The 22,796-nt window shown below is 36.1% G+C and overlaps 4 protein-coding genes across 7 annotated transcripts; all 4 read left to right on the top strand.

Annotated features, from left to right (window-relative positions):
• The first annotated feature begins 106 nt into the window (after nt 1–106).
• LOC108199927 (putative clathrin assembly protein At2g01600) lies at nt 107–5,657 on the top strand. Its single transcript, XM_017367950.2, has 15 exons — nt 107–471; nt 613–682; nt 776–873; nt 2,003–2,141; nt 2,263–2,390; nt 2,908–3,000; nt 3,112–3,162; nt 3,404–3,469; nt 3,575–3,640; nt 3,738–3,818; nt 3,966–4,046; nt 4,172–4,363; nt 4,475–4,562; nt 4,675–4,784; nt 5,078–5,657. Exons 1-15 carry the CDS (start codon nt 382–384, stop codon nt 5,429–5,431), a joined length of 1,707 nt encoding a protein of 568 aa, XP_017223439.1. The 5' UTR covers nt 107–381; the 3' UTR covers nt 5,432–5,657.
• Nucleotides 5,658–7,085: 1,428 nt separating this feature from the next.
• LOC108197699 (myosin-binding protein 2) lies at nt 7,086–10,249 on the top strand. 2 transcript variants are annotated; one of them, XM_064082398.1, is made up of 4 exons: nt 7,086–8,424; nt 8,520–8,630; nt 8,722–8,892; nt 8,974–10,249. In XM_064082398.1, exons 1-4 carry the CDS (start codon nt 7,284–7,286, stop codon nt 9,987–9,989), a joined length of 2,439 nt encoding a protein of 812 aa, XP_063938468.1. In that variant the 5' UTR covers nt 7,086–7,283; the 3' UTR covers nt 9,990–10,249. The 2 variants fall into 2 exon arrangements, with proteins under 2 accessions (XP_063938468.1, XP_017220877.1); XM_017365388.2 differs by having other exon boundaries at nt 8,716–8,892.
• A 1,188-nt stretch (nt 10,250–11,437) lies between these two features.
• LOC108197592 (cysteine-rich receptor-like protein kinase 43) lies at nt 11,438–14,493 on the top strand. 3 transcript variants are annotated; one of them, XM_064082883.1, is made up of 6 exons: nt 11,438–11,639; nt 11,753–11,889; nt 12,150–12,360; nt 12,775–12,955; nt 13,051–13,201; nt 13,925–14,493. In XM_064082883.1, exons 1-6 carry the CDS (start codon nt 11,570–11,572, stop codon nt 14,330–14,332), a joined length of 1,158 nt encoding a protein of 385 aa, XP_063938953.1. In that variant the 5' UTR covers nt 11,438–11,569; the 3' UTR covers nt 14,333–14,493. The 3 variants fall into 3 exon arrangements, with proteins under 3 accessions (XP_063938953.1, XP_017220734.1, XP_017220736.1); XM_017365245.2 differs by having other exon boundaries at nt 11,440–11,639; nt 12,721–12,955; XM_017365247.2 differs by having other exon boundaries at nt 11,500–11,639; nt 11,740–11,889; nt 12,721–12,955.
• Nucleotides 14,494–15,071: 578 nt separating this feature from the next.
• Nucleotides 15,072–21,418, top strand: LOC108199291 (phosphoglucomutase, cytoplasmic). The gene is made up of 18 exons (XM_064082882.1): nt 15,072–15,300; nt 16,371–16,452; nt 16,613–16,668; nt 16,788–16,901; nt 17,004–17,066; nt 17,508–17,627; nt 17,718–17,818; nt 18,061–18,120; nt 18,254–18,353; nt 18,461–18,618; nt 18,696–18,791; nt 19,051–19,114; nt 19,213–19,294; nt 19,408–19,583; nt 19,670–19,746; nt 20,478–20,610; nt 20,718–20,834; nt 20,928–21,418. Exons 1-18 carry the CDS (start codon nt 15,220–15,222, stop codon nt 20,997–20,999), a joined length of 1,752 nt encoding a protein of 583 aa, XP_063938952.1. The 5' UTR covers nt 15,072–15,219; the 3' UTR covers nt 21,000–21,418.
• The last annotated feature ends 1,378 nt before the right edge of the window (nt 21,419–22,796 follow it).

Here is a 22,796-nt window from a genome sequence, read left to right as displayed (position 1 = left end):
CCTGAATAATTAATAAAATATAAAAATATTGATTGAGAATTGAGAAATAAATGGTGGAAACATACAGACACCAGTATGAATGGACAGCCAGCTGCCACTTGCCAGCAACTCTTTAACAAAAAAGGACTTCTTTAATTATTATTCATCACTAAAAGAAACGAAAATGAACAGAAACGGCCCATTTGATTCTGTAATAAATCTTCTCCACCAAAATTGACGATCTAGAGAGAGAGTATTGAAAAACCCAACTCAACTTCTAGAGAGAGAGGGCACTTCCGATCTTATCGGCCATAATATAGTACTCCTGTCTCTTGTGTAGATATAGATACAGGGGTAGTGATATATAGATACAGGAAGGACATAGTGGTGGTCAATTGAGAGATGGGGAGTGTTCCTGCTTGGAGAAAAGCTTATGGCGCTCTTAAAGATCAGACCAAAGTTGGCTTAGCCCAGCTCAATAGTGATTTCAAGGTCTCTCTCTCTCTCTCTCTCTCCCTCCCTCTCTCTCTCCCTCTCCCCATCTCTCTCTCTCTCCCCCCTTCTCTCGCTCTCCCTCTCCCTCTCTCTGAGCATTTGATTTGGATGTAATTGTGTGTGATTGTGTTCAATTAGGAAGTGGATGTTGCAATTGTGAAAGCTACAAACCATGTGGAGTGCCCACCTAAAGAAAGGCATCTAAGAAGTTAGTCAGATCCTTTTCTCTTGATCCATTTGATTTTTTGAAAGTTTTGTTTCTTGACTTTTGAAGATGGGATTTTTATGGATGTTTTTGCAGAAATTTTGATCTCGACTTCAGCAATTAGGCCTCGGGCTGATGTTGCGTATTGCTTACATGCTCTTGCTAGACGATTAGCCAAGACCCATAATTGGACTGTATGTCTTTTTCTGATTCTTATTCATAAAGTTTAAATTTTGGTGATTGTGCTGTTTTTTGTTGAATTTTGTTGGACTTGTTTGGCTGAATCAAGTAAAGTATGGGTTTTGGCTAAAATGTTTATGATCTGAGAGGATTCTGCATTTGATCAGTTTTTTGTGTCAGTGTATGTGTCTGTACATGTTTGAATTCGTCGAGAGTATATAAATGGTAGAAGTATAAAGTCAGAGGACCGTGAGTATGACTGCACATTTTGTACAAATGAAAAGATCATGTGTTTTAGTTATGTTGACATCATTTGTAAGATAATAGATATAAGGGGGATTAATAGGGGCCGTTTGGGTGAGCTTAAAACAAGTGCTTCTTGCTTAAATTAAAAAATGTGAAGTAGAAGTTGGAAGTTAGTTAAGACTTATAAGTGATTAAAGTGTTTGGGAAAAAAGTAGAAGTCATGAAATAAAAGGTAGGAATCCTAGATTTTTATAAGTGCTTCTCGACTTTTTACACAAACGATACGAATAAGTGCTTCTAACTTAAAATTTCAGAAGCGGGGCTTAAAAGCCCCACCGAAACACCCACTATACCGCCAAAAACTTATTTTCCTGACTTTTGACCAACTTTGACCCAAATTTTTTTAAAGAAAACAAGTAGTTGGCCAAATTTTGACTATACTAGTTTGGAAGGTTATGAGTCCTTGCCAATTTTTTCTATTTTATAGATCACTGATATATAATTTAAAAAAAAAAAATTTGGGGGGAGAGGTGAATATTTACGTATAGATATTAGAATATATTAGAATTATATTAAACTCAGTTAGGTCAAGTGATATGAGGAATGAGAAAAAAATTGGTATATCCTGGTCACCTCTATGGGTAAAACTATATTAACCAGTATAGTGTATTTATTACGCCATAATGTATATGTTGGATTGTAATCGGGGTTTGTTGTGGTTCCTAATTTTTGAAATATGAATGAGCACAAAATGCCAAATAAGCTTAAATTTTGATTAGGCAGTAGTACAAGGAATGGGCTTTATGAACTCGGATGTGATAGAATGCTTTAACTTTACTAGTCTTACTTAGCTATCAATCAGAATAGTTATATATCTCTCTGCGTCTTGTTCAACAGGTGGCTCTAAAAACACTTATAGTTATACATCGGGCCCTGAGGGAAGGAGATCCCACTTTTAGGGAAGAACTTTTGAATTTTCAGCAGAGAGGACATATTCTCCAATTGTCCAACTTTAAAGATGATTCCAGTCCAGTTGGTTAGTACTTCTAAATGCTCACATATCATCGGTTGGAAATAGTCTTTTCCTTGTGAACTTAAGATCACTTGCACATCTCATAAGTTAATTATATTGACTTTTTTTGCAATTTTTTTTCTAGCTTGGGACTGTTCAGCTTGGGTACGTACATATGGACATTTTTTGGAAGAACGACTTGAATGCTTTAGGATTCTGAAGTATGATATAGAAGCAGAACGGCTTCCGAAATCTGTCCAAGGGCAGGAGAAGGTATACATGGATTATGTATCATTACATATTATGAAAAAAGCTCTAGTGTGTAGAAGTTAGATACCTAAGTTTGAACAGTAGTTAATGATTTTTCGGATACATTACTACCCGAAATTGGTAACACTGTATTGGAAGGAGACTTTAAGCACAAAGTGGATATCACTATGCTTGGAACTGTACTGTTAGTTGATATTAATTGGTGACTGTATTGACCACTGAGATTAATCGAAAATCCACAATAATATTTCTTTTTGTCATGTTAGAGTAAAATTTTGATGTTGGCATGCATGCAATATGTTTGGCTCCAGAGACCAGAGGATACAGCATAAGCAACCATGTAGAGTCAAACTATGTGTTTTGTTTGGTAGTGATATTAAGAGTATAACATAGAATAATGAAATTTCAAGTCCAATTATGTTTTGGTATCAATTCGGTTGTTTAATTATCTTTTACTTATACAGGAGAGAATATTTTTGCAGATTTGCATATATTTATATATATATTTTTCTCTCTGCAGGGGTACAGTAGAACTAGGGAGTTGGATAGTGAACAATTGTTGGAGCAGTTGCCAGCTTTACAGCAATTACTCTTTCGACTTATTGGCTGTCGGGTAATTTCTTGCTTTTCTTGCTTTCTGCAACTTCATTGCATATCCTTTCCATATACCAAAGAACAGATTATCCTCTTGATGCTTATGTAGATCCTTGTTGTCATTTTGCAGCCCGAAGGAGCAGCTGTAAACAATTACGTAATACAGTATGCGCTGGCTCTGGTTCGTGAATTTTTTTAATCTGTATTCAACATTTTTTGAAGTTCTAACTATGATTATCCATGTATAATATGAGCTGCGTGTGAGGTCTAATATGAGTAAGATGTGAAAGGTCCTGAATTTTGTCTCCAAAATGAGGAGTACACAAAGTGTGTGTTGAATTCATTGATAGTGTGTGCTGAATGACTTGAAAAATAATTCAGCTTGGAGCCTATGTATCTAAACTGTATTGTGGTAATTTCAGGTACTCAAAGAGAGCTTCAAGATATATTGTTCCATAAATGATGGAATAATAAATCTCATCGATAAGGTGAACTGATTTTGACTATTTTTGAAAATCTATATGCTCTGCAAGTGGCATGTTGAATCATGTCTTATTTATTTCTCTTCGCTTAGAAGCCCAATTTTGTTTCAGTTTTTTGAGATGGCAAGACATGAAGCTATAAAAGCATTAGATATTTATAAGAGAGCTGGTCAGCAGGTAATATACTGGATTGTGAAATTGCCCAATCCTCTTCACTCTTATCATCGCTTTCTACTAAATTAGATGGCAATTATATTTACCTAACTGTGTGCAGGCATCTAGTCTGTCAGAATTTTATGAAGTTTGTAAAGGTCTGGAGCTTGCTAGAAATTTCCAGTTCCCTGTTTTGAGAGAGGTAGACCACACTGTGTTGAAATATAATTATGAGCTTTACCAGAAATCGTAGTAATCTGCCTAAAATAAAAAGAATGATGCTTTAAGGTTTATATGATGCTGTGACTGTACATGTGACTATATTGACTCTCAATTTTCCCCTTTTCAGCCCCCACAGTCTTTTTTGGTGACCATGGAAGAGTATATTAGAGAAGCACCGAGAATGGTCAATGTTCCAGCAGTGCCATTGGTGAGTTTGTCTATTTGAGCAGTAGCAGTAGCGGAGATGCATAAAGTTTGCTTATTACTGGCTTTGATAGATTGTGTTTCCATTTACTTTCAAACACTCATAACAGATAATTAATTCTTAACCAGGAATTTCCAGAGAGACTTCAATTGACATATAAACCAGAAGGGGATGATGCTTCACCTTCTGAAGGAACACCATCACCTAATAATGAATCCAAGCCCCCGGGTCTGGATATAGTGGCTGTCTCATCAGTTGAAGAATCCTCCCCAATCACTGCACCCCCTCCTGCAAATAACTTCGATTCTGAAGATCTGTTGGTAAACATTTACCCTTCTCATGTGTTATCTGGCAATGTTCAATAGCATAACCTCACCTGGTCCACCTTTTTGTGTTGTCATATCTCACTTTTTAATTCTTTTCTGGGTTAGGGATTTAATGCTACGTCACAAAACACCACACCTATTGCATCAGCGATAGAGGAAAGCAATGCATTGGCACTGGCTATTGTTCCATCTGGTAATTTAATATTATATTGGCTTCCTCTTGCTGTCCATCCTAGTTTATCTTCCTCGAATGTATATGGCCTTTTAACTGCTTAATGTGTGACATTCGGTACATGCACACACAGGTAATACATCTGCTCCTCTGCAAACTAAAGATTTTGATCCTACTGGATGGGAGCTGGCATTGGTTAACACCCCGAGTAGCGACATATCCTCAGTTCAGGACAGGCAACTGGTAAATTCTGTCTTCATATTGTTCTCTCTACTCATCATTATAACATGAATGGCAGACGGTCCGAAATAGCAAAAAGTTTTGGTACTTGTATATTTTTGGGTGATTCTTGACCACAAAGAAAAGTTTAGGTCAATAGTCAGCACTCCGCATCAACATTTTCTTGTTACATTTATTGAGAAGAAATAGTTGTGATGGATTGCAATGTTGTGTCATTTCTTGTATGTGGATTCCAACTGAATTACTATGATCACATCCGTATTTTTTTAACTGGTTTATCAATTGACATGTACCAGGGTGGTGGATTGGATTCCCTCACTCTGAATAGCTTGTACGATGAAGGAGCTTACAGAGCCTCTCAGCAACCAGTATATGGGTCGCCAGCCCCCAACCCATTTGAATCATCAGATCCGTTTGCTATATCAAACAATACAGCTCCTGCTGCAGTTCAGATGTCAGCAGTGCCTCAGTATCAAGCCAATCCATTTGGCCCTTACCAACAACCTACATATTCACATCCCCAACAGCAACCAGATTTGATGATGGGTCAACAAAATCCTTTCCTCGATGCAGGGTTCGGAGCATTCCCAGTCAATAATGGTGCACACCAGCCAACAAGCAATCCTTTTGGCAGCACGGGCCTCCTGTAATGAAGTTTTGATGTATTTGAAGGTGTGGAGAGTTTTTTGAGGTTGGTGGATTTTATAGTATTCCACGATATTTGTCTCTTTTTTTTTTGGTTAGTTTGAGCGTTATTTGTAGCATTTCACAACTAAAGGTATTATTACTTGCTGTTAATTACTCTGTAATCAGTTTTAACCAATCATTCTTTATTGAACTCCGGCCTGACGTGAATAAGAAAGTCTTGATGTATAACGTGATTTCTTGCCCATTTCTTACTAACGTAGACACTTTGGACCGGAGAGTAATATTGTTGGTGTAGGATTGTTCAAAGCAGAGGGTTTCGTAGTTGATTATGTAAAATCAAAGTTTTTAGTTTGGATAATTTTTTCTTGAGGGTTTGATGTGTTAATGTAAACATTAAGCATCTGGATTCGAGGTAGATTAATGTGATTTTAATACATAAATATCATTAAGAATGTTACTCGTGGCTTCATCAATACTGTATTTCATTCTTACAAGTATTTGAGTAGAGTAAAGACAGTTGACTGAATTTAATTGGACAGACAGATGGGTTTTATTATTATTAATGTGAGCGGAAATGATCATACATCGCTCATTTTCGGGTATCGGTATATTTTCCAAAGTTTTCACTTTCCGATCGCAAGTTTTCACTTTCCGATCGCATCTTCTTAAACTTTAGTATGGGGAAGAATGTAATCATCTTCAGCTATCAAAGTTGCTCAATCATAGGGAATTCTTCTAATTAAATGGCAACTTTGTGGCTAATCATGGTACCCATGAAGTCCGTAAGGACCACGACACTTGTGAAAAGAAAAGGCTCATCGACCTTAGAATTCTTACCTGTCGCAAAAGTTATTTCTAGAAAACGTCAGTACAAAATAGAAATTAAATTCGAACTTGATACGATAATCCAATATGTCATATGCGGTGAAGGACACCCGTGAACAAAACTCGAGTTCGGCTTTCATATCCCCTCCCTTGGGTCGAAAATAAGTTCGGCTTTCGTATCCCCTCCCTTGGTTGAAAATAATGTAATTATAAAACTTCTAAATTTCGTACAAGAATTCACACTAATCACTTGATAATCAGAAAAGGAAAAATATTCAAGGACATGTATGATGAGGTCCAGCATCTAGCATTCCTAATGGGGTCCTCAAGCCTTACCTTACTTTGTTGTGGACCATCTAGTCAATATATTGTTATAGTGGGGCCCTCATTTTTTATGCTCCATGAAAAAAACAGTGTGGAGAGGGGTGAGGATTCAATGATCAAAAGGTGTTTGGATCCAAAGATGACCCTCACCATCACTTTAATCTCACAAATTTGATCCAAAAAAAAGTTCCGGGGATCTGCTAAATATCTGACCAATGACTTCTAGGCTCGGTTCTTATATATTACTCTGACCCAAACACGCTTAAATTCAATTTTTTTAGAGAGTGCATTAGTAATTCCGCACTTGAATTGGCAAGTTAGTGCTGGTATAATCGGCCTAAAAATTTTTTAGAGGGTGCAGTAGTACTTCCGTACTTGAATTGGTAAGTTAGTGCTGGTCTAATCATCCTAAAAATGTTTAATGACCCGTGAAAATATGGGAAAAAATCGCGAAGAATGGAATGATTGGTGGAAAATTAAATAAAAAGAAACCTTCTTCACTGATTCACTTTTAACACTCAGTTAACTTCCATCTATTTTTAAAGCTCTGAGCCTTATTTCTCTGTCACTCCTTAGAACTGCAGACATTTCTCAAAGTAGTCTAAAGAATTCATCTTTGCTATCATTTTCATTGTCAACATTGGCTCTTTTCCAGTCTCTTTTTCTTCTGTTTCTTTCATAAATATACTAAAACCAGAACCATACATGGATGCTAACAAATTTGCCACTATGTTGCATAGAAGCTCAACAAAAATCAAGCATGCTCTTGTGTTTGCAGGTCTTGAATGGGCTCTTATAATTCTCCTCCTGCTTAACGCGCTCTTTCAATATATGATCGTCAAGTTTGCCAGCTACTTTGGCCTAAAGCCACCATGTTTTTGGTGTTCTCGTGTTGATCACTTGATTGAGCCAAGAAGATGCAGTAATTTACATAGAGATCATCTCTGTGAAGCCCATAGTGAGGAGGTTTCGAAGTTGGGTTACTGTTCAGCTCATCAGAAGTTGGCTGATTGTCAGAGTATGTGTGAGGATTGCTCGTCCTCAAGGCAGGACTTTTGTGGTTTTTCACTGAAGTTCAACTTTGTTCAATGGGTGAAAGCAACTGGAGTGATTCTTAATGATGATGATATGGTTATTAAGAATGGTGTGGAGGGGCTATGTTCTTGTTGCGGTGTGATCTTTGAGAGGCAAATTTACGCTCCTTATGTTCCGATCAAACCTTCGAATTGGAATCATTTCAAGTATGATATTCAAGAGAAAAACTTGATTACAGAAAAAAGTGAAAATCAGTATTATGGTAAGAATGATGAGAAATCAGATTTTTATGGAATAGATTTCGTTATTGCACATTTTAATGGTGATGATCATGGATTTAAAGGCAAGCTTGAGAAGCTGATGTTATCTAGTGTAGATGGAGTTTTAGAAGGAGATATTGAATTGAATGAAGAAGTTTTTGGCATTACTATGAATGATCCAAGTTCTGATGAAATTGTGCATCAACAAAGTCGCGAAAAAGATGCATCTTTTGAAATTCTGCAGCAGCATTTGGAATTCTTAATTGACGGTACTGGCCAGCAACTGGTTCCAGTTGAATCGATAGGTTCAACAACTGCAGATAATGATACCAAGTACGGTGTTGAAGATCATGAGAAAAATAGTGATTGTCTGGAAGCCCCCCTGGTATATGAAGATGTTTTTGCAGCTCCAGTTGTTTCTGATCAAGAAAATACTGAGGAAACTGAGTTTGCTGAGAATTATTTACTTGTGCCACCTCAAGATGGCGATTTAGTACATGAACAAATTATCCAGATTAATGTCCAAGACACTGCACCATACTTTCTTGCAGGTGATTTAGACTTTATGTTCTTCATTTAAAAAGGTCTTTGTATCTGACTGTGCTGCACCAGATTTTTAGTAGTGTTAATCATTCAAAATGTGCAGTTTCTGAAGAAGGATCGGAAATGCAACTCTATCAAGCTGAAAAGGAAGCCCCAACATGTACAGAAGTTGCGTTAGCAGATATGGAAGGAGGAGACCAGGATGTCCCAATTGGTAACTAATCTCAAAATTAACTTACATTCTTATTCTGTTTTTCTTTCCTCTAAATTCATAAAATTTGAATACGATATTGTACCAGGAACAGCTACTGAAGACTTATCAACATTCATGATGAGTGACACTGATACAGAGGTCTCAATCGGAGCAGAGATTCCTGATCTCAATTCAACTGAAGACGCTTATACTGAAGACAATCACTGTTTACATGCAGAAACATCTGCAAGTTGTACTAGTTTCCATGCACATTACGAACATGGTAACACTAGCATCCGCTTTGCATTGTATTCTTATCTATATATAAAGTTTTGTGTTTTAATTTTGTTTTCCTGGTTATTAGGTTCCGAGACAGATTCCCAAGAAACAGTTGATCTGAGTACCTTCATGATCGAGTTAAATGATCACAACATAAACAGTCAATCATCAGTATATTTTGAGATTAATGGAAATGAGGATGAAAATTTTTGTGAAAGGCCTAATTCATCAAATGGTCATTCTCATGTAGACAAAACATCGCTTTTCCATCAGAGAAAAGACTCCGAGGCTGATGAATCTTTGGAAGGGAGTGTTATAAATGAGTTTGATGATGAAGTCATGACTGTTGAAAGCCTAAACTCGACACTGAGAGCCGAGAGGAAGGCTTTAAATGTTGTATATGCAGAACTAGAAGAGGAAAGAAATGCTTCAGCAGTAGCTGCCAGCCAAACTATGGCCATGATTAATAGACTGCAAGAGGAGAAGGCAGCTATGCAAATGGAGGCCTCACATTATCAAAGAATGATGGAGGAGAAGTCGGAATATGATCAAGAAGCAATGCAACTAATGAATGACCTAATGGTGAAGATGGATAGCGAAAGGCAGTGGTTAGAGAAAGAATTGGAGGTTTGCAGGGAAAAGTTGCTGGATTATGAGGCCAAAGAGAACATGGTTATGCTACAAAGAAGCATGGATGAAAGTGCAAAAATCGGATTTTCATCTGTCTCATGCTGCACTGAAGAGGACAGTGATGAGATATCCATTGATTTAAACAAGGAAGAAAATAAGTCTTATGGTCATCAAGGAAATGGATGCCTCAATACCCCAGTTAAAGATGTTCTATATTTCCGGGATCAATTTGGAAGCATTGATGAGGAAAGAATGTCCCTTATAGATCAACTCAAGGCTTTGGAAGATAAGCATTGTGCATCAAGTGAAGATGAACAACATTTTGAGAAACATCTTAATCTTGAAAGGAGTTCTGGCATCGTTGGTGAATATGAAAACGCGGAGTTCAGCATACATTATAATGAATTTGATGCAGCTATCACAAGATTCAAGCTACAAGACAGGAGAGCAGCAATGAAGAATGAAGAATGAATTGATGAAGGCTTGAATTTTCCCCCAAAATTTAACATTATTTACGCGATGCAAGGAATAATGTACATCATCCTTCTGTTAACAGGTCCTTTTACTTAAACTCTGTGATTAGCATATTAAGTTACCAACTTTCCAAAAATCTCAAGGTCGTAGGAAGAAGAATACGTGGATCGTGTTGTGTTAACAGCATTACAATGATAGTACTCTTTCATTACATTTTCTATCATTTCAAGAAAATAACTAATAACAGTTTTTGCTAATGCTTTGTAGTTAGCCAAGTAACCTTCTGTTTCTTCAACTTCACTTCTGAGACTATTTTCACTTGCACGAGTTCTCGAGTTTTCAGCAAAGTGATATTTGAGTTCATTTTCTCTGATAGTGATATTTGAGGCTCTATCCTTAAAAAAAGTGATATATTGGACCAACACTCATACATTTCACGTAGATTTTGATCTGGAAGCTCTCTTGAAAAATAAGGGGACTGAAGAAAAAGTTTGTGGCTGTCATGGATAGTAGAAAGAGGCATGTGCATTCTGTGAAATGTTGTGTTGGAGTGGTGTATATGTCTCCCTGTTGAAGGAAAAAGGAGAATGGTGAATGTATGTGAATGTAGGCTAATGAGTAATGGATGAAACTACACTCTGTCTTTACATGTTAGCAAAGAATTCATGGCTTGCAAAGCTAAAGTGATAGTTCAAGTTAAGATTCCTCTGGTCACCTCTAGGTGCAGTGTATTTGCATTAATAATTTAAAAGAAAAAATTAATCATCATGCCATCTGAATAGTATCTCCTGAAACTAAGTTCTTATAAAATCGAAATTAATCAATTGACCTTCCGATTTAAGATTTATCGGATATTTTCTCAATAAATCGGGAATTTTCAGTTAAATCAGATGTAATCAGTAAGTGTGTAATTCCAACAGCTAAACTGAAACTGATCTGTTAAAAAAATGGTTAAAACTTAAAATTCAGTTCGAAACCGCGCTTAAACTGGACCGGCATGAATGGTGGAAAGAAACGAGCCGGCTACGAACTCAATCCCGGCAGACCGGAACCGGACCGGCTACTACTCAAAAGTCAAAACAGTTATTTACCCTTGAACAAGCCATGTAGTGATGTAGGCAAGTTTAGATACATTTCGGGTGTTTGGCACGGGTTTATAAGCCCGCTTCTGAAATTATAAGTTAGAAGCACTTATTTGTACCGTTTGGGTAAGAAGTCAAGAAATACTTTAAAAAAGCTACGAATGCTAGCTTTTGTCTCACGGCTTCTACTTATTTCCCAGACACTTTTATCACTTATAAGTCTTAACTTGCTTCTAACTTCTACTTCACTTTTTCACTTTAAGCAATAAGCACTTATTTTAAACTCACCCAAACGACCCCATTTTCTACTTATACTAGTCAACTGAAGTCAAGTCAACTAACATAACAATCTCCAATCTGCACTGTTTAATTGTATGGAACTTTCATACTCAATGAATCACATGATCATCAAAGTTAGAAAACAAAAACAGACTCAGAAGAACACAAATCCCTTGTCAATTTTCTCCATGAAAGCAAAACAAGTCTTTAAGCAGCATGAACAACAAATCACCAAAAAATATTTTCCAGGCTTTCACTAAGCATTTCAGATTCCACTCCAAAAAGGGTACTTTGTTTACTTAAAACTCTTGCAAATTTATGTTTTACAGAAATTAATGTTGTTTGTTTCAAGAACATATAGATACTATGTTTTCTTGATTGTTTAGTGTGATTTGTTAGAGGAACAGGGAGATGAAATGGAAAAGATTGCTGCCCAGGAGCAAAAGGTGTTTGCTTTTGAGACTTTAGTTTCTGCTACTAAAGATTTTCACCCTGATCGCAAACTTGGGCAAGGAGGGTTTGGTCCTGTTTTTAAGGTGGTCTTTTCTGTCTTTCGAAACTCGCAAAGTTTTATACGGTGGTTAGATATAAAGTATTTAGGCCGTTTATAGATATACAAGTCAGTAACTAATGTATACCAATTTGATAACACTTTCACTCATATGGGGGTCGTTGGGTCCGGTATGCATCTAGTTGTGAGTCTGGGATGTTGTAACAGTTTTGTATGAAATTTGATGTGTTTTGAGATTTTGGATGCTAATATCATCAAATTAATATTTTGAGAATTCATGCACAGGGGAAATTGAGTGATGGGAGGGAGATTGCTGTTAAGAAACTTTCTCAAAATTCCGGTCAAGGAAAGAAAGAGTTCATGAATGAGGCGAAATTGCTGTCTCGTGTACAGCATAGAAACGTTGTTAGTTTGTTGGGATATTGTTCACATGAAGAAGAGAAGCTGCTTGTGTATGAGTATGTAGCGAATGAGAGTCTTGACAAGTTTCTTTTCAGTAAGTTCCCTGCATTGTAAAGGCCTTCGTATTTTCTTTTATGTTCTTGGTGATTAATACCTTACTTAGAGATCTTATTTCTTGATTTCAAATTGTGATAATGGACGAGTCAAGTATTTTCTCAGATTCCGTAAAAGAAATTGCTCAGCAGATAATAGTTACAAGCACTATTTAGGACCCCTATGATCATAATGTCCAAGTGATTTATTAAAATTTGCTAGCTGTACAATTTACAGTTCAATAGAATAATGGTAAAAGATGTCACCCTTAACTCCAGAGAGGGCGAATTTAATTTCATCAGAATGATTTTATGTGATTTAGTTGCGAGGTCAATGTAATGATCTGGTAGCCTTAAACTAGATTCAGGAAGACAAGGAGCTCTTGATTGGAAGAGGCGGTATGACATAATATCAGGTGTTGCTAGAGGTTTGCTCTATCTTCATCAAGATTCGCACATATGCATCATCCACCGGGACATAAAGGCCAGCAATATTCTACTAGATGATAAATGGATACCCAAGATTGCAGATTTTGGAATGGCACGACTCTATCCTGAAGACCAAACACATGTTAACACCCGTGTAGCTGGTACCAAGTATGTTTTTCATCGTCTTACTCTCTTTGTTCATTTTGATGGAATTTCAAAATAAACATGATCTGGTTTCTGAGCGTCACTTCTAATTGATACAGTGGGTATATGGCTCCGGAATATGTTATGCATGGCAAATTATCAGTCAAGGCAGATGTTTTTAGCTTCGGTGTTCTAATTCTGGAGCTCATTAGCGGTCAAAAGAATTCCACTTTTAACCAAGATTCAAGCTCTCAGAATTTGTTGGATTGGGTAAGACTTTATCTATCTGGGTTCATAGTGATATGATTATTTGTTTTCATGGAACTTTAGATAGCCATCTACTAGTAGCATGTTTATGAGACCCTTGTGAACAAGGGGGGTAAATTTGAACGTTGGTCAGTTCTAACAGCACCATACCAATTTCTCTATTTCTATAGAACTTTCCACCTGAATGAATGTTGGGCATGTATCGTAGTCCCTCTGGCCCTCCCTACCATTAGAAACTCTACTCAGTACAATAGTGGAGAATCTGTAATTCCCTGTGACAGCTCAACTGTTAGTTCTGGTGGAAACTTTATTGGGGGTAGTCCAGAATCTAGGAAGACTCAAAACTAATGCATTGCTTAGCATAAAACTTCTCTACTTAAATTGATCATGATGACTTGTTAGAAGTCCATTTCTTTTTATTATTAGAGCTGGAAAAGTACATATTTTGAAGATAGCATTTTTAAGCATCAAGATTGTTAACTTTATAATCTCATTGATAAAAACTCACTCTGTTGATTGCAAGATGTAACATCTCACATTGGTTAGATAAAGAGTATTTGACCCTTTATAGATGAGTCAATGACTAATGTATACTAGTTTACCAGCATTTTTGGGCCAACCTGAGAGGTATGCATCTAGTTGTGGGCTTCGGATGTTACACGAGACCTAAGCCATATGCACGTCCAAGCACCTAACTCAAATCTAGCATAAAAATCATTGTTGCAGGCATACCATCTTTACAAGAAAAACAAAACCCTGGAGATTGCAGATCCTGTTTTAGCATCTTCAGCAGATCCTGATCAGGTAGCAATGTGCATCCAAATCGGATTACTATGCGTTCAAGCTGATCCGTCTTTACGCCCTACTATGCATCATGTCATTCTCATGCTGTCAAAGAAGCATGGAGCACTAAACGAACCAACAAGACCAGGATATCCTGGTTCAAGGTACCGAAGGTCTCGCAGGCCTAATGCTTCATCTTCTACGCCTGGAACTAGTGGCCGAGACGACTCTCAATCTTATTCAACTACAAATAGCAATAGTGCTAGTGCTAGTGCAGGAGCAAGTGCAAGCACCTCAGGAACTAGATCAGATTCTCGTGGTAAAAGACCCATGGAAAGTTGGAACAATTAGTAGTATATTATTTCTCTTATCCTTTTATGTACATTGTGATTAATATTGAAACAGGAAACTAGAGTTGTACTAGAGTTGTTTAGTTATGAAGTATAGTTTTGACTGTGTAAATGGGAAATGGTATAAAGGGGTGCTGAGAACAAAAATCGGTTTGAGAAATAGCTCCGTTTGATATTGCTCAGCAGCAACAGCAGCAATTGTTTTTTTTATTGAAAAACAGGTTAAAAATTGTTTCGATTTATAAAAATTAATTTATAGTATTTTTTATATTGTCATTCAAAATATGTAAATAGTAAAAAATTATCAAATAATTATCTGTTTTATAGCATCACTTTCAAACCGATTCTTGCAATAATTTTTCTTTTGTGTACTTATTTCCGAGATTTTCAATATAAAAACGTCAGAACCCATCATGTTCAAGAAATATCTACAATAATCCTTTCGTTACGCATGAATATCTTCTTTTGTGAGTAGTTGTCTTCTGTCAAACTAAATAATTACTTATAAAAATATAAAATCATTTTTTTAATATTTTAAGAAAATTTGAAAATTACATATCTAAATGGATTAAAATTTTTTACAATGATCCCAATTTTTCAAATTATATTACAATATTATGTAAGTCCAGTTTTGATCATTTGAAAACCAAAAATAAAGAAAATTATATTCCAAAAATAACTAGTCTACATCCTCAAATCTCACCGTTATATTCGTTTCTAAATAAATATAAATTGTAATATCACCGGTGACACTCTCTCCTTCCTGGATTACACACCTGTCTCTCCCTCCTTTGCCAACCTTCCCTTCCACTGTAATCTCTCTCTCTCTCTCTCTCTCTCTCTCATATACATCATATATTGATTAACTTGTGGTTAGTGAAAAAGGAGATGGTGAATTTCAAGGTCTCTCGTGTTGAATCTGCGCCTATTGATGGCCAAAAACCAGGCACTTCTGGTTTGAGAAAGAAGGTATAAATGTGTGTGTGTGTGTGTGTGTACATGTCATGTAATTTAGTTGAAAAAACACTGATTCATTTCAATTGAGCTTTGATTATTGCAATTTAAATGTATATGTTTGTATATATACTGATGATCAATGTTATTGATAATTATTTGCACTGCGATTGATCTTTGAGGATAATATTTAAGTTTTATCGAAATTGGTGTTTAAGTAATTGTCGAGTTTTGATGAGTAGATCCGATTAGTTACGTTATCCTGGACATTAAATTTATATTTTAGCGTGTAGGAATATGGCATGCTTTCGGTTTATGTTTTCCATTAAGATGTTCTCAATTGTTGATGAATTAGGGATACCTATGTGCGCCGTGCGCGTTTGTTATGGATTTGGGTGTTTATTGGTAGATCGGTAGAATGGAGTTAAGAGCAAGTCCAACAATGTCCTCGCAAGTGTTTTATAAATATAATAAAAAAAATAGTGTACCAGTGATTTAGGACATTATTTTGGTGTATGAACTCCAACAACATGCTTTACAATTGTGTCTTATTATTAAAATAATGATATATTTGAATTATTATTGGAGGGAAGGGAAAAGAAGAGAGGAGAGAAATGTGTTGAAATTCGGGTGTGTAGGTACTGCCTAGCTAGAAGGATTATGTGAATAGTGTGCAGATATGAATGAGTCACTGATGGTTTCAAGTGTACTGCAACAACTTTTAAATAGTAAGAATTAAATCCTACTTGACCTCGTTGGTTATGCAATCGACACCTAGCCTTCTGTTGACTGGCCTTTTTCTGACAGTAATTTCATCTTACATACTCCGCATGCCAAGTAAAGTAAAAATCTTTTGTTTGGGGGGGCGGGGGTGGGGAATTTTAGGGGGTTGCTTCCAAAGCTTTAATGGGCCAGTACCTGTATATAATTACACTAATTAACATGCAGCAAGTCATTTCGTCAAACTCTGATGGAGAACCATCCACTTTCTTAATTTGACGGTGGATAAAATTGCTTATTAATCTATCATATTTGTGATATCTTGTACTTAAGTGTTGACTAGTATTGTTGGATGTATCTTTCAGGTGAAAGTATTCACACAACCTCATTACTTGCATAACTTTGTTCAGTCTACCTTCAATGCCCTTTCAGCAGATAAAGTTAGAGGTAGGGGTTTCCACTATTCACATTATGTTTTGTTGAGGTTTGTCATGCATAATATGTGATTTAGTGGTTTGTTTAATGTGTCTTCTGTCTAGTTTTACCAAAGGATTAGACTGCAAATTTTTCAGGTTATATTCAACTTTTTAGTTGTCTTACTTGATAGGTGCTACACTTGTTGTTTCGGGTGATGGCCGCTACTACTCTAAGGATGCTATCCAGGTACTTTATTTTTCAATTCTGACCTCTAAAATGTTAATGTTCATCAGCATCAATATGTGGTTACACCTTCAACCTGTTTCTTTGACCATTTTGCACAATTTTGTGTTTAAAATTGGCAGATAATAATTAAAATGGCTGCTGCAAATGGAGTAAGACGTGTCTGGGTTGGTCAAAACGGACTGCTCTCAACTCCTGCTGTCTCAGCTGTTATACGAGAAAGGGTTGGGGCTGATGTAAGTTGACCTGCTATACTTGCTTATATTCTTTTTTTGTTGAGTATTCTTTTGTCTCGTTGAATAAAGTTACATAGAATCACATAATACATGTTGAAACAGGGATCCAAGGCATCTGGAGGATTTATATTAACTGCAAGCCACAACCCAGGTGGGCCCAATGAGGTACGTACAATCATATATGTGTAGTGAATTTTAATGAAACAAATGAACTTAATTACTCAGGTGATAACTAGAACCTCTTCCAACATTTTGTGAAGTGTAATACATTTGACCCTTGTAATCAGATTTGACTGGGTCGGCTTTGCTTTAGATTGTTGTATACTTGGAGGTATCAAGTTATGGTCTAAAATAAATTAATAAGGCAATTATATTATAGCCAGTTTTAATGAACAATGAAAATACATTTCAATTTTGTTTAAATTTGATAGTTTGTCTACTGACTACTCTCTGTAATTTATTATCACTTAAAAGCATATTACCAACTAAGCTTCCTTCATACGGAGATAAGAGGACAGGAATAATGACAACGGTTTCAGCTTTGTTCTTTGATTTAAGACATTAGAACTGATTTCTTAAGCTCGTTCCTGCCCTTTTCTGTTACAGGATTTTGGTATCAAGTATAATATGGAAAATGGTGGACCTGCTCCTGAAGGAATCACGGACAAAATCTATGAGAACACGAAAACAATAAAGGAATATCTGATTGCTGAAGACCTGCCAGATGTATGATCATTGTAAACTGTCTTCAATTGTTTGCATTTAATCGTTTGCATACATGACACGTAGTTAACTTAAAGTCTCTATGTGCTACAGGTGGATATCTCTGTAGTTGGTGTTACAAAGTTTGAGGGTCCTGAGGGTCAATTTGATGTTGATGTATTCGATTCGGCCAGTGATTATGTGAAATTGATGAAGTATGATATCAATAATCTACCCTATTCTAGCTGATTATATGTCTTGTTGTACTTAACAATATAATGCTGTTGTCGGTGATGATGGGTGCTAGTCATGAATTTAATCAGCTTTTACGGAAAAAATTCCTAAATTTTAAGCAAAACTTTGGAATTATTGCAATAAAGTTGTATATTTAAATATATTTGTCCATGATATCGGATTTATATGACTTTAACCCAATTGCTTGTTTTTTTTTACTTAGGTCAATATTTGATTTTCAGTCTATCCAGAAGTTAGTTGCATCTCCACAATTCTCATTTTGGTATGTAGCTAGCAGCTTGGTCATATATTATGTGAAGAAAAAAAATTTCCTTGTGTTTGTTCTTCTAGGGATATATATATTGATTATCAAAAAATCACTTCCTTTTTCCTTCCTTTCCCCCCTCATTTCTCAGTTATGATGCACTTCATGGAGTTGCCGGTGCTTATGCTAAACGTATATTTGTTGAAGAACTTGGTGCACAGGAGAGCTCATTGCTAAACTGCGTGCCAAAGGTATTTATGTGTTTTATAATTACTTAGTTGATTCTCATGTAGTTCAGAATTCAGTTTGGCTCCTTGATTAATGGTTTGTCTTCTTGTTATTAAATTCCTGCAAATAGGAGGATTTTGGCGGAGGACATCCAGATCCCAATCTGACCTATGCAAAAGAATTGGTAGCACGTATGGGGTTGGGTAAATCACAGGCTGAACATGAGCCACCAGAATTTGGCGCTGCTGCTGATGGTGATGCGGATCGTAATATGGTCCTCGGTAAAAGGTAGCATGTCACTTGATGTTAGATTACAACTTCTGGCTTGTTCACATCTCAGTTCCCACTTCTTTTGGTAATGACAGGTTTTTCGTGACTCCATCTGATTCAGTTGCTATTATCGCTGCAAATGCAGTCCAGTCCATACCTTACTTCTCATCTGGTCTAAAGGGAGTTGCCAGGTTGAATTCACTTTGAGATTCTGTCTTTTTTAAAGGTATATGTGTCTACTTGTGCATGCCAGTTCCTGAGGTTCACATACAGGCAGACACATATACCTTTTTTTATTTATTCTTGCTAAGTTCTGCTTTGATTATAAATTTGTAACAATTTGACTCCGAATCTTGCTATAGTGTAATTGCCTTTCAGGCTAGCCTGTTCTCCACTTGTGAAATCATTAAACACGATCTCCTACCTAAAGTATCAATTTTTTTCTCTCAGGAGTATGCCTACATCAGCTGCTCTTGATGTTGTAGCCAAAAATCTGAACTTAAAGTTCTTTGAGGTATATACCGCAAAAATGTTAAATTATACTAGTCCTGCCCACACCAAATTTCCCTTTGCCCCTAATATGCAAGTGTACGATTCCAATCTCCATGTAAGGTGCCCACTGGATGGAAGTTCTTTGGTAACTTGATGGATGCTGGTATGTGTTCAGTTTGCGGTGAAGAAAGTTTTGGAACTGGTAAGCATCTATCTTTCACTATTGAGCGTTTCACCTGAAACAGAAAACATATCTACATATAAGTAGCATTTGTACTGTAGAAGTGTGTAAAATATCTGTTTTACATATAATAGGCTCAGACCATATACGCGAGAAAGATGGCATATGGGCTGTTCTAGCTTGGTTATCTATTCTTGCTTATAAGAATAAGGAGAATCTCGGTGGGGGAAAGCTTGTGACTGTTGAAGACATTGTGCGCCAGCACTGGGCTACCTATGGAAGGCACTATTATACACGATATGATTATGAGGTGTTTATGATCTATTGTTTTTTTAAAAACGTGTTTTAGAATAAAGTTGATTGAATTTGTGATTCTGGATACTTTGCTTTTTTAAGAATGTTGATGCAGGTGCAGCAAAGGATCTAATGGCAAACTTGGTCAAATTGCAATCTTCTCTTAGCGAAGTTAACAAGTAAATACTAAATATGCTTATTTGAAATCTGAATGTTTCTTCTGTGCATATAGCAATTACCCTAATGTTTCAATTCCTTTATGTTTGTTTATGGAAGTATTTTATACTTTTGTGTTGAATATTTCTGATATTAGTTGCTTATGGCTGATTTAGGTATGAGGAAATATCTGTCATGCTTTCTGTATTAAGTTAGATTGTTCTTATGTATAACTGAGATGTCAATGCCTTGTCCTTTGCCTTCATGTGTCCAGAAGATATAGCATTTTGTGTAATAAAAACGTTTATTGGACTCTTCATCGTATCCTCTTTTTTTCGATTTCTGTACAGTGTCCTGATTTATGCTACTGTACTACGCCACTGTGCTGATTGTATGATATTTCCTTTTCAAGAGAACTTAAAAGATTATAGTATGTAAAGTTCTCCATCTACTACAGGAAAAGGATGGAGCTTAAACCAGTAAACCTTCTCTTATGGTCAAGGAACTTGGAGAACATTCTGAAAGTTTTGGATTTTTTAAGTCCTTGTGCACTTATTTCTTCCTAATATATTTTGAATATCCTTAGGAGAGTAGGAATGTTGGTAGGCTGGGCAACTGGACTTTAGAAGATAATATAGTGATAGAAAGAGAACATGATAATATGAAATATTCATGTATTAGGACCCACATTTAAATTTGACAAGGCAACACATTTATGTCGCTTTATTTTGAATCTTTGATGTTTCTGCTGCAGCATTGTGAAAGGAATAAGGTCCGACGTGTCAAATGTTGCAAATGCCGACGAATTCGAATACAAAGATCCCGTTGATGGTTCTGTCTCGAAACATCAGGGGGTTAGATATCTCTTTGAAGATGGATCACGACTGGTATAAACCCTTTTAAACCTTCACCACAAAATATACTTTGGCATCTATGTTTGTCTAGTTTAAGAAATCATTGAAATTACAAGGTATTTGTTGAATTGCATTTGTAGGTTTTCCGTTTATCTGGAACTGGCTCCGAGGGTGCTACTATTCGTCTTTATATCGAGCAGTATGAAAAGGATTCGTCTAAAATCGGAAGAGACTCTCAAGATGCTCTTGCTCCTCTGGTTAGTAATCTTCAGCCTTTACTGCATCTACCTTACTCTGAAATGTTTTATGATTTTATTAATGTTATTAGTACAACTTTCTGTATATTACAGGTTGAGGTTGCTCTCAAGTTATCGAAAATGCAAGAATTTACTGGCCGATCTGCCCCAACCGTCATTACATAGATACATACTGGTATGACCAACATTACATTGGATGTCATGTGAAATAGAATAAGAAAGTATTGACATCACCCAGACTGTCTAAAATGATCCACAAAGCCTCCCCTTTCGGTGCTATCGAATCACCATCTGATAACGCAACCGTCAGAAAGTTTTGTTATTCGGAATAATCTGCTTGTTGATGGAGCATTGCCCCCCCCCCCCCCGGCCCCTGTCATCTGCATGATACAGTTTTTTCTTATATATGAATAGGTAAATAATCTGATTGTAAACGGAAGGGGTATGCGCACACACTAATCACGAGTATAATTGTGTTAGTTGAGTAGTCATCTTAGCGGATACAGAGGAAATGATGAAAAAGATCACTAAACATAAGGAAAGAATATTTGAATCTATGGAACTGGTATTCTAATTTTGAGACAGGTCCAGTGGTTGATAATGTCTATGCAAGCAGAGCATTTGAAAAAGAAAGGTTTGGTCTGAAATGTTCTGAAAAGTGGTGAATGATCATCATGAGATGTTTTCCCCGTGATTAACTACAACTTTTTAAGCTCAAAAGCTGAACCAGTTGGACCGTGTTCTATTCAGAACAGGAATGTGGAGACGCTAGTCTCGATTAATTTTTTAGTATATATTTTTTAGTATATATTAATTTATTTCGAAGGCTCAAATATCTGTTACTCTTGTTAAAAAAAATGTGACTGCACCGAAAAGCAACAAATCAAAAAGATTAACTACAGATCTCGTATTTTTTTATGGAAAAGCAAAGTTCCTTTTCATCCTGTACAAACAGTAAGGAAAAGAAACCAGTAAATAAAAGAAGGCAGATGTTTAGAATATATGATGGTAAAAATTTTTGTTGAGTGAATATATATCAAAATTTTAGGATTAAAATGTCCGGCACTTATTTTGACTGAACATATGTTACTAGCATGCGTCTGTCAATTTTTTTTTTAATTGAACATATCCTACTAACATCCGTGTGTCATGGATCCAAACAGAACTGTCATAAAATTTTGGTGCGGTGATTTAAGATTTGGACGTTTGGTTCATAGCTATGTATTGTAAAAAGGACCCGGAACGGATTTGTTGCCTTGCATTGGGGGAACTTTGTCCACTAAATATGTACGAGTATATAAAGAATCGAAAACAAAAAACATTCACTCATGAGCTCATACCACATACTAGATTAACATTGCAACTAACTAGTCACCGACTCACCGGCCGTTTGTGTTCCCTAATTAGCAAGCTCGTGATGAAATTTTGTTTAATTGTATGCCTTCGGCTTTCATCTTAAGCAGACCAGTGCTCTTTATTAGGTAACGAAAGGTCCAGAGTTCGATAATTGAGGATTACGAATATGTTTTGGAGTGTCATTCAAAAATGGCTCTTAAATGGGTAAATATAGGAGTACATTGTTTTAGAACGGATAATTGTTTAATAAATTTTTTGATATTTGCATATTTTTTTAGTTATAATATAAGATAGAAATATGTGTGATGAGGTTTGATAATGGTGTTATATGTGATTGTTTCCAACAAAAATCAAAAAATAATTTTTAAACAAAAAAGGACCTGCTTTTTCAAAAAATAATTTTTTATTCATAAAACTTTTTTAAAAGTTTAACATACAATTTTATATCTGGTTTTTAGTAAAAAAATCAAAATGTGACTGTCGCCATATTAAAAAAACAAAACAGTTTGCAAAGGTAAGCTTCAATGCGAAATAAATTGATCGGCTAACTTAACACTAAGTTTGGAAAGGCCTTTCTCTTTCGCCTCCTTGCCGGGTGGATAAAAA

Source organism: Daucus carota, chromosome 8 (genome assembly GCF_001625215.2).
Source record: "Daucus carota subsp. sativus chromosome 8, DH1 v3.0, whole genome shotgun sequence".
NCBI lineage: Eukaryota > Viridiplantae > Streptophyta > Magnoliopsida > Apiales > Apiaceae > Daucus > Daucus carota.
Note: the sequence above shows the minus strand (reverse complement) of the source record. Positions and strands in the feature narration are given on the sequence as shown.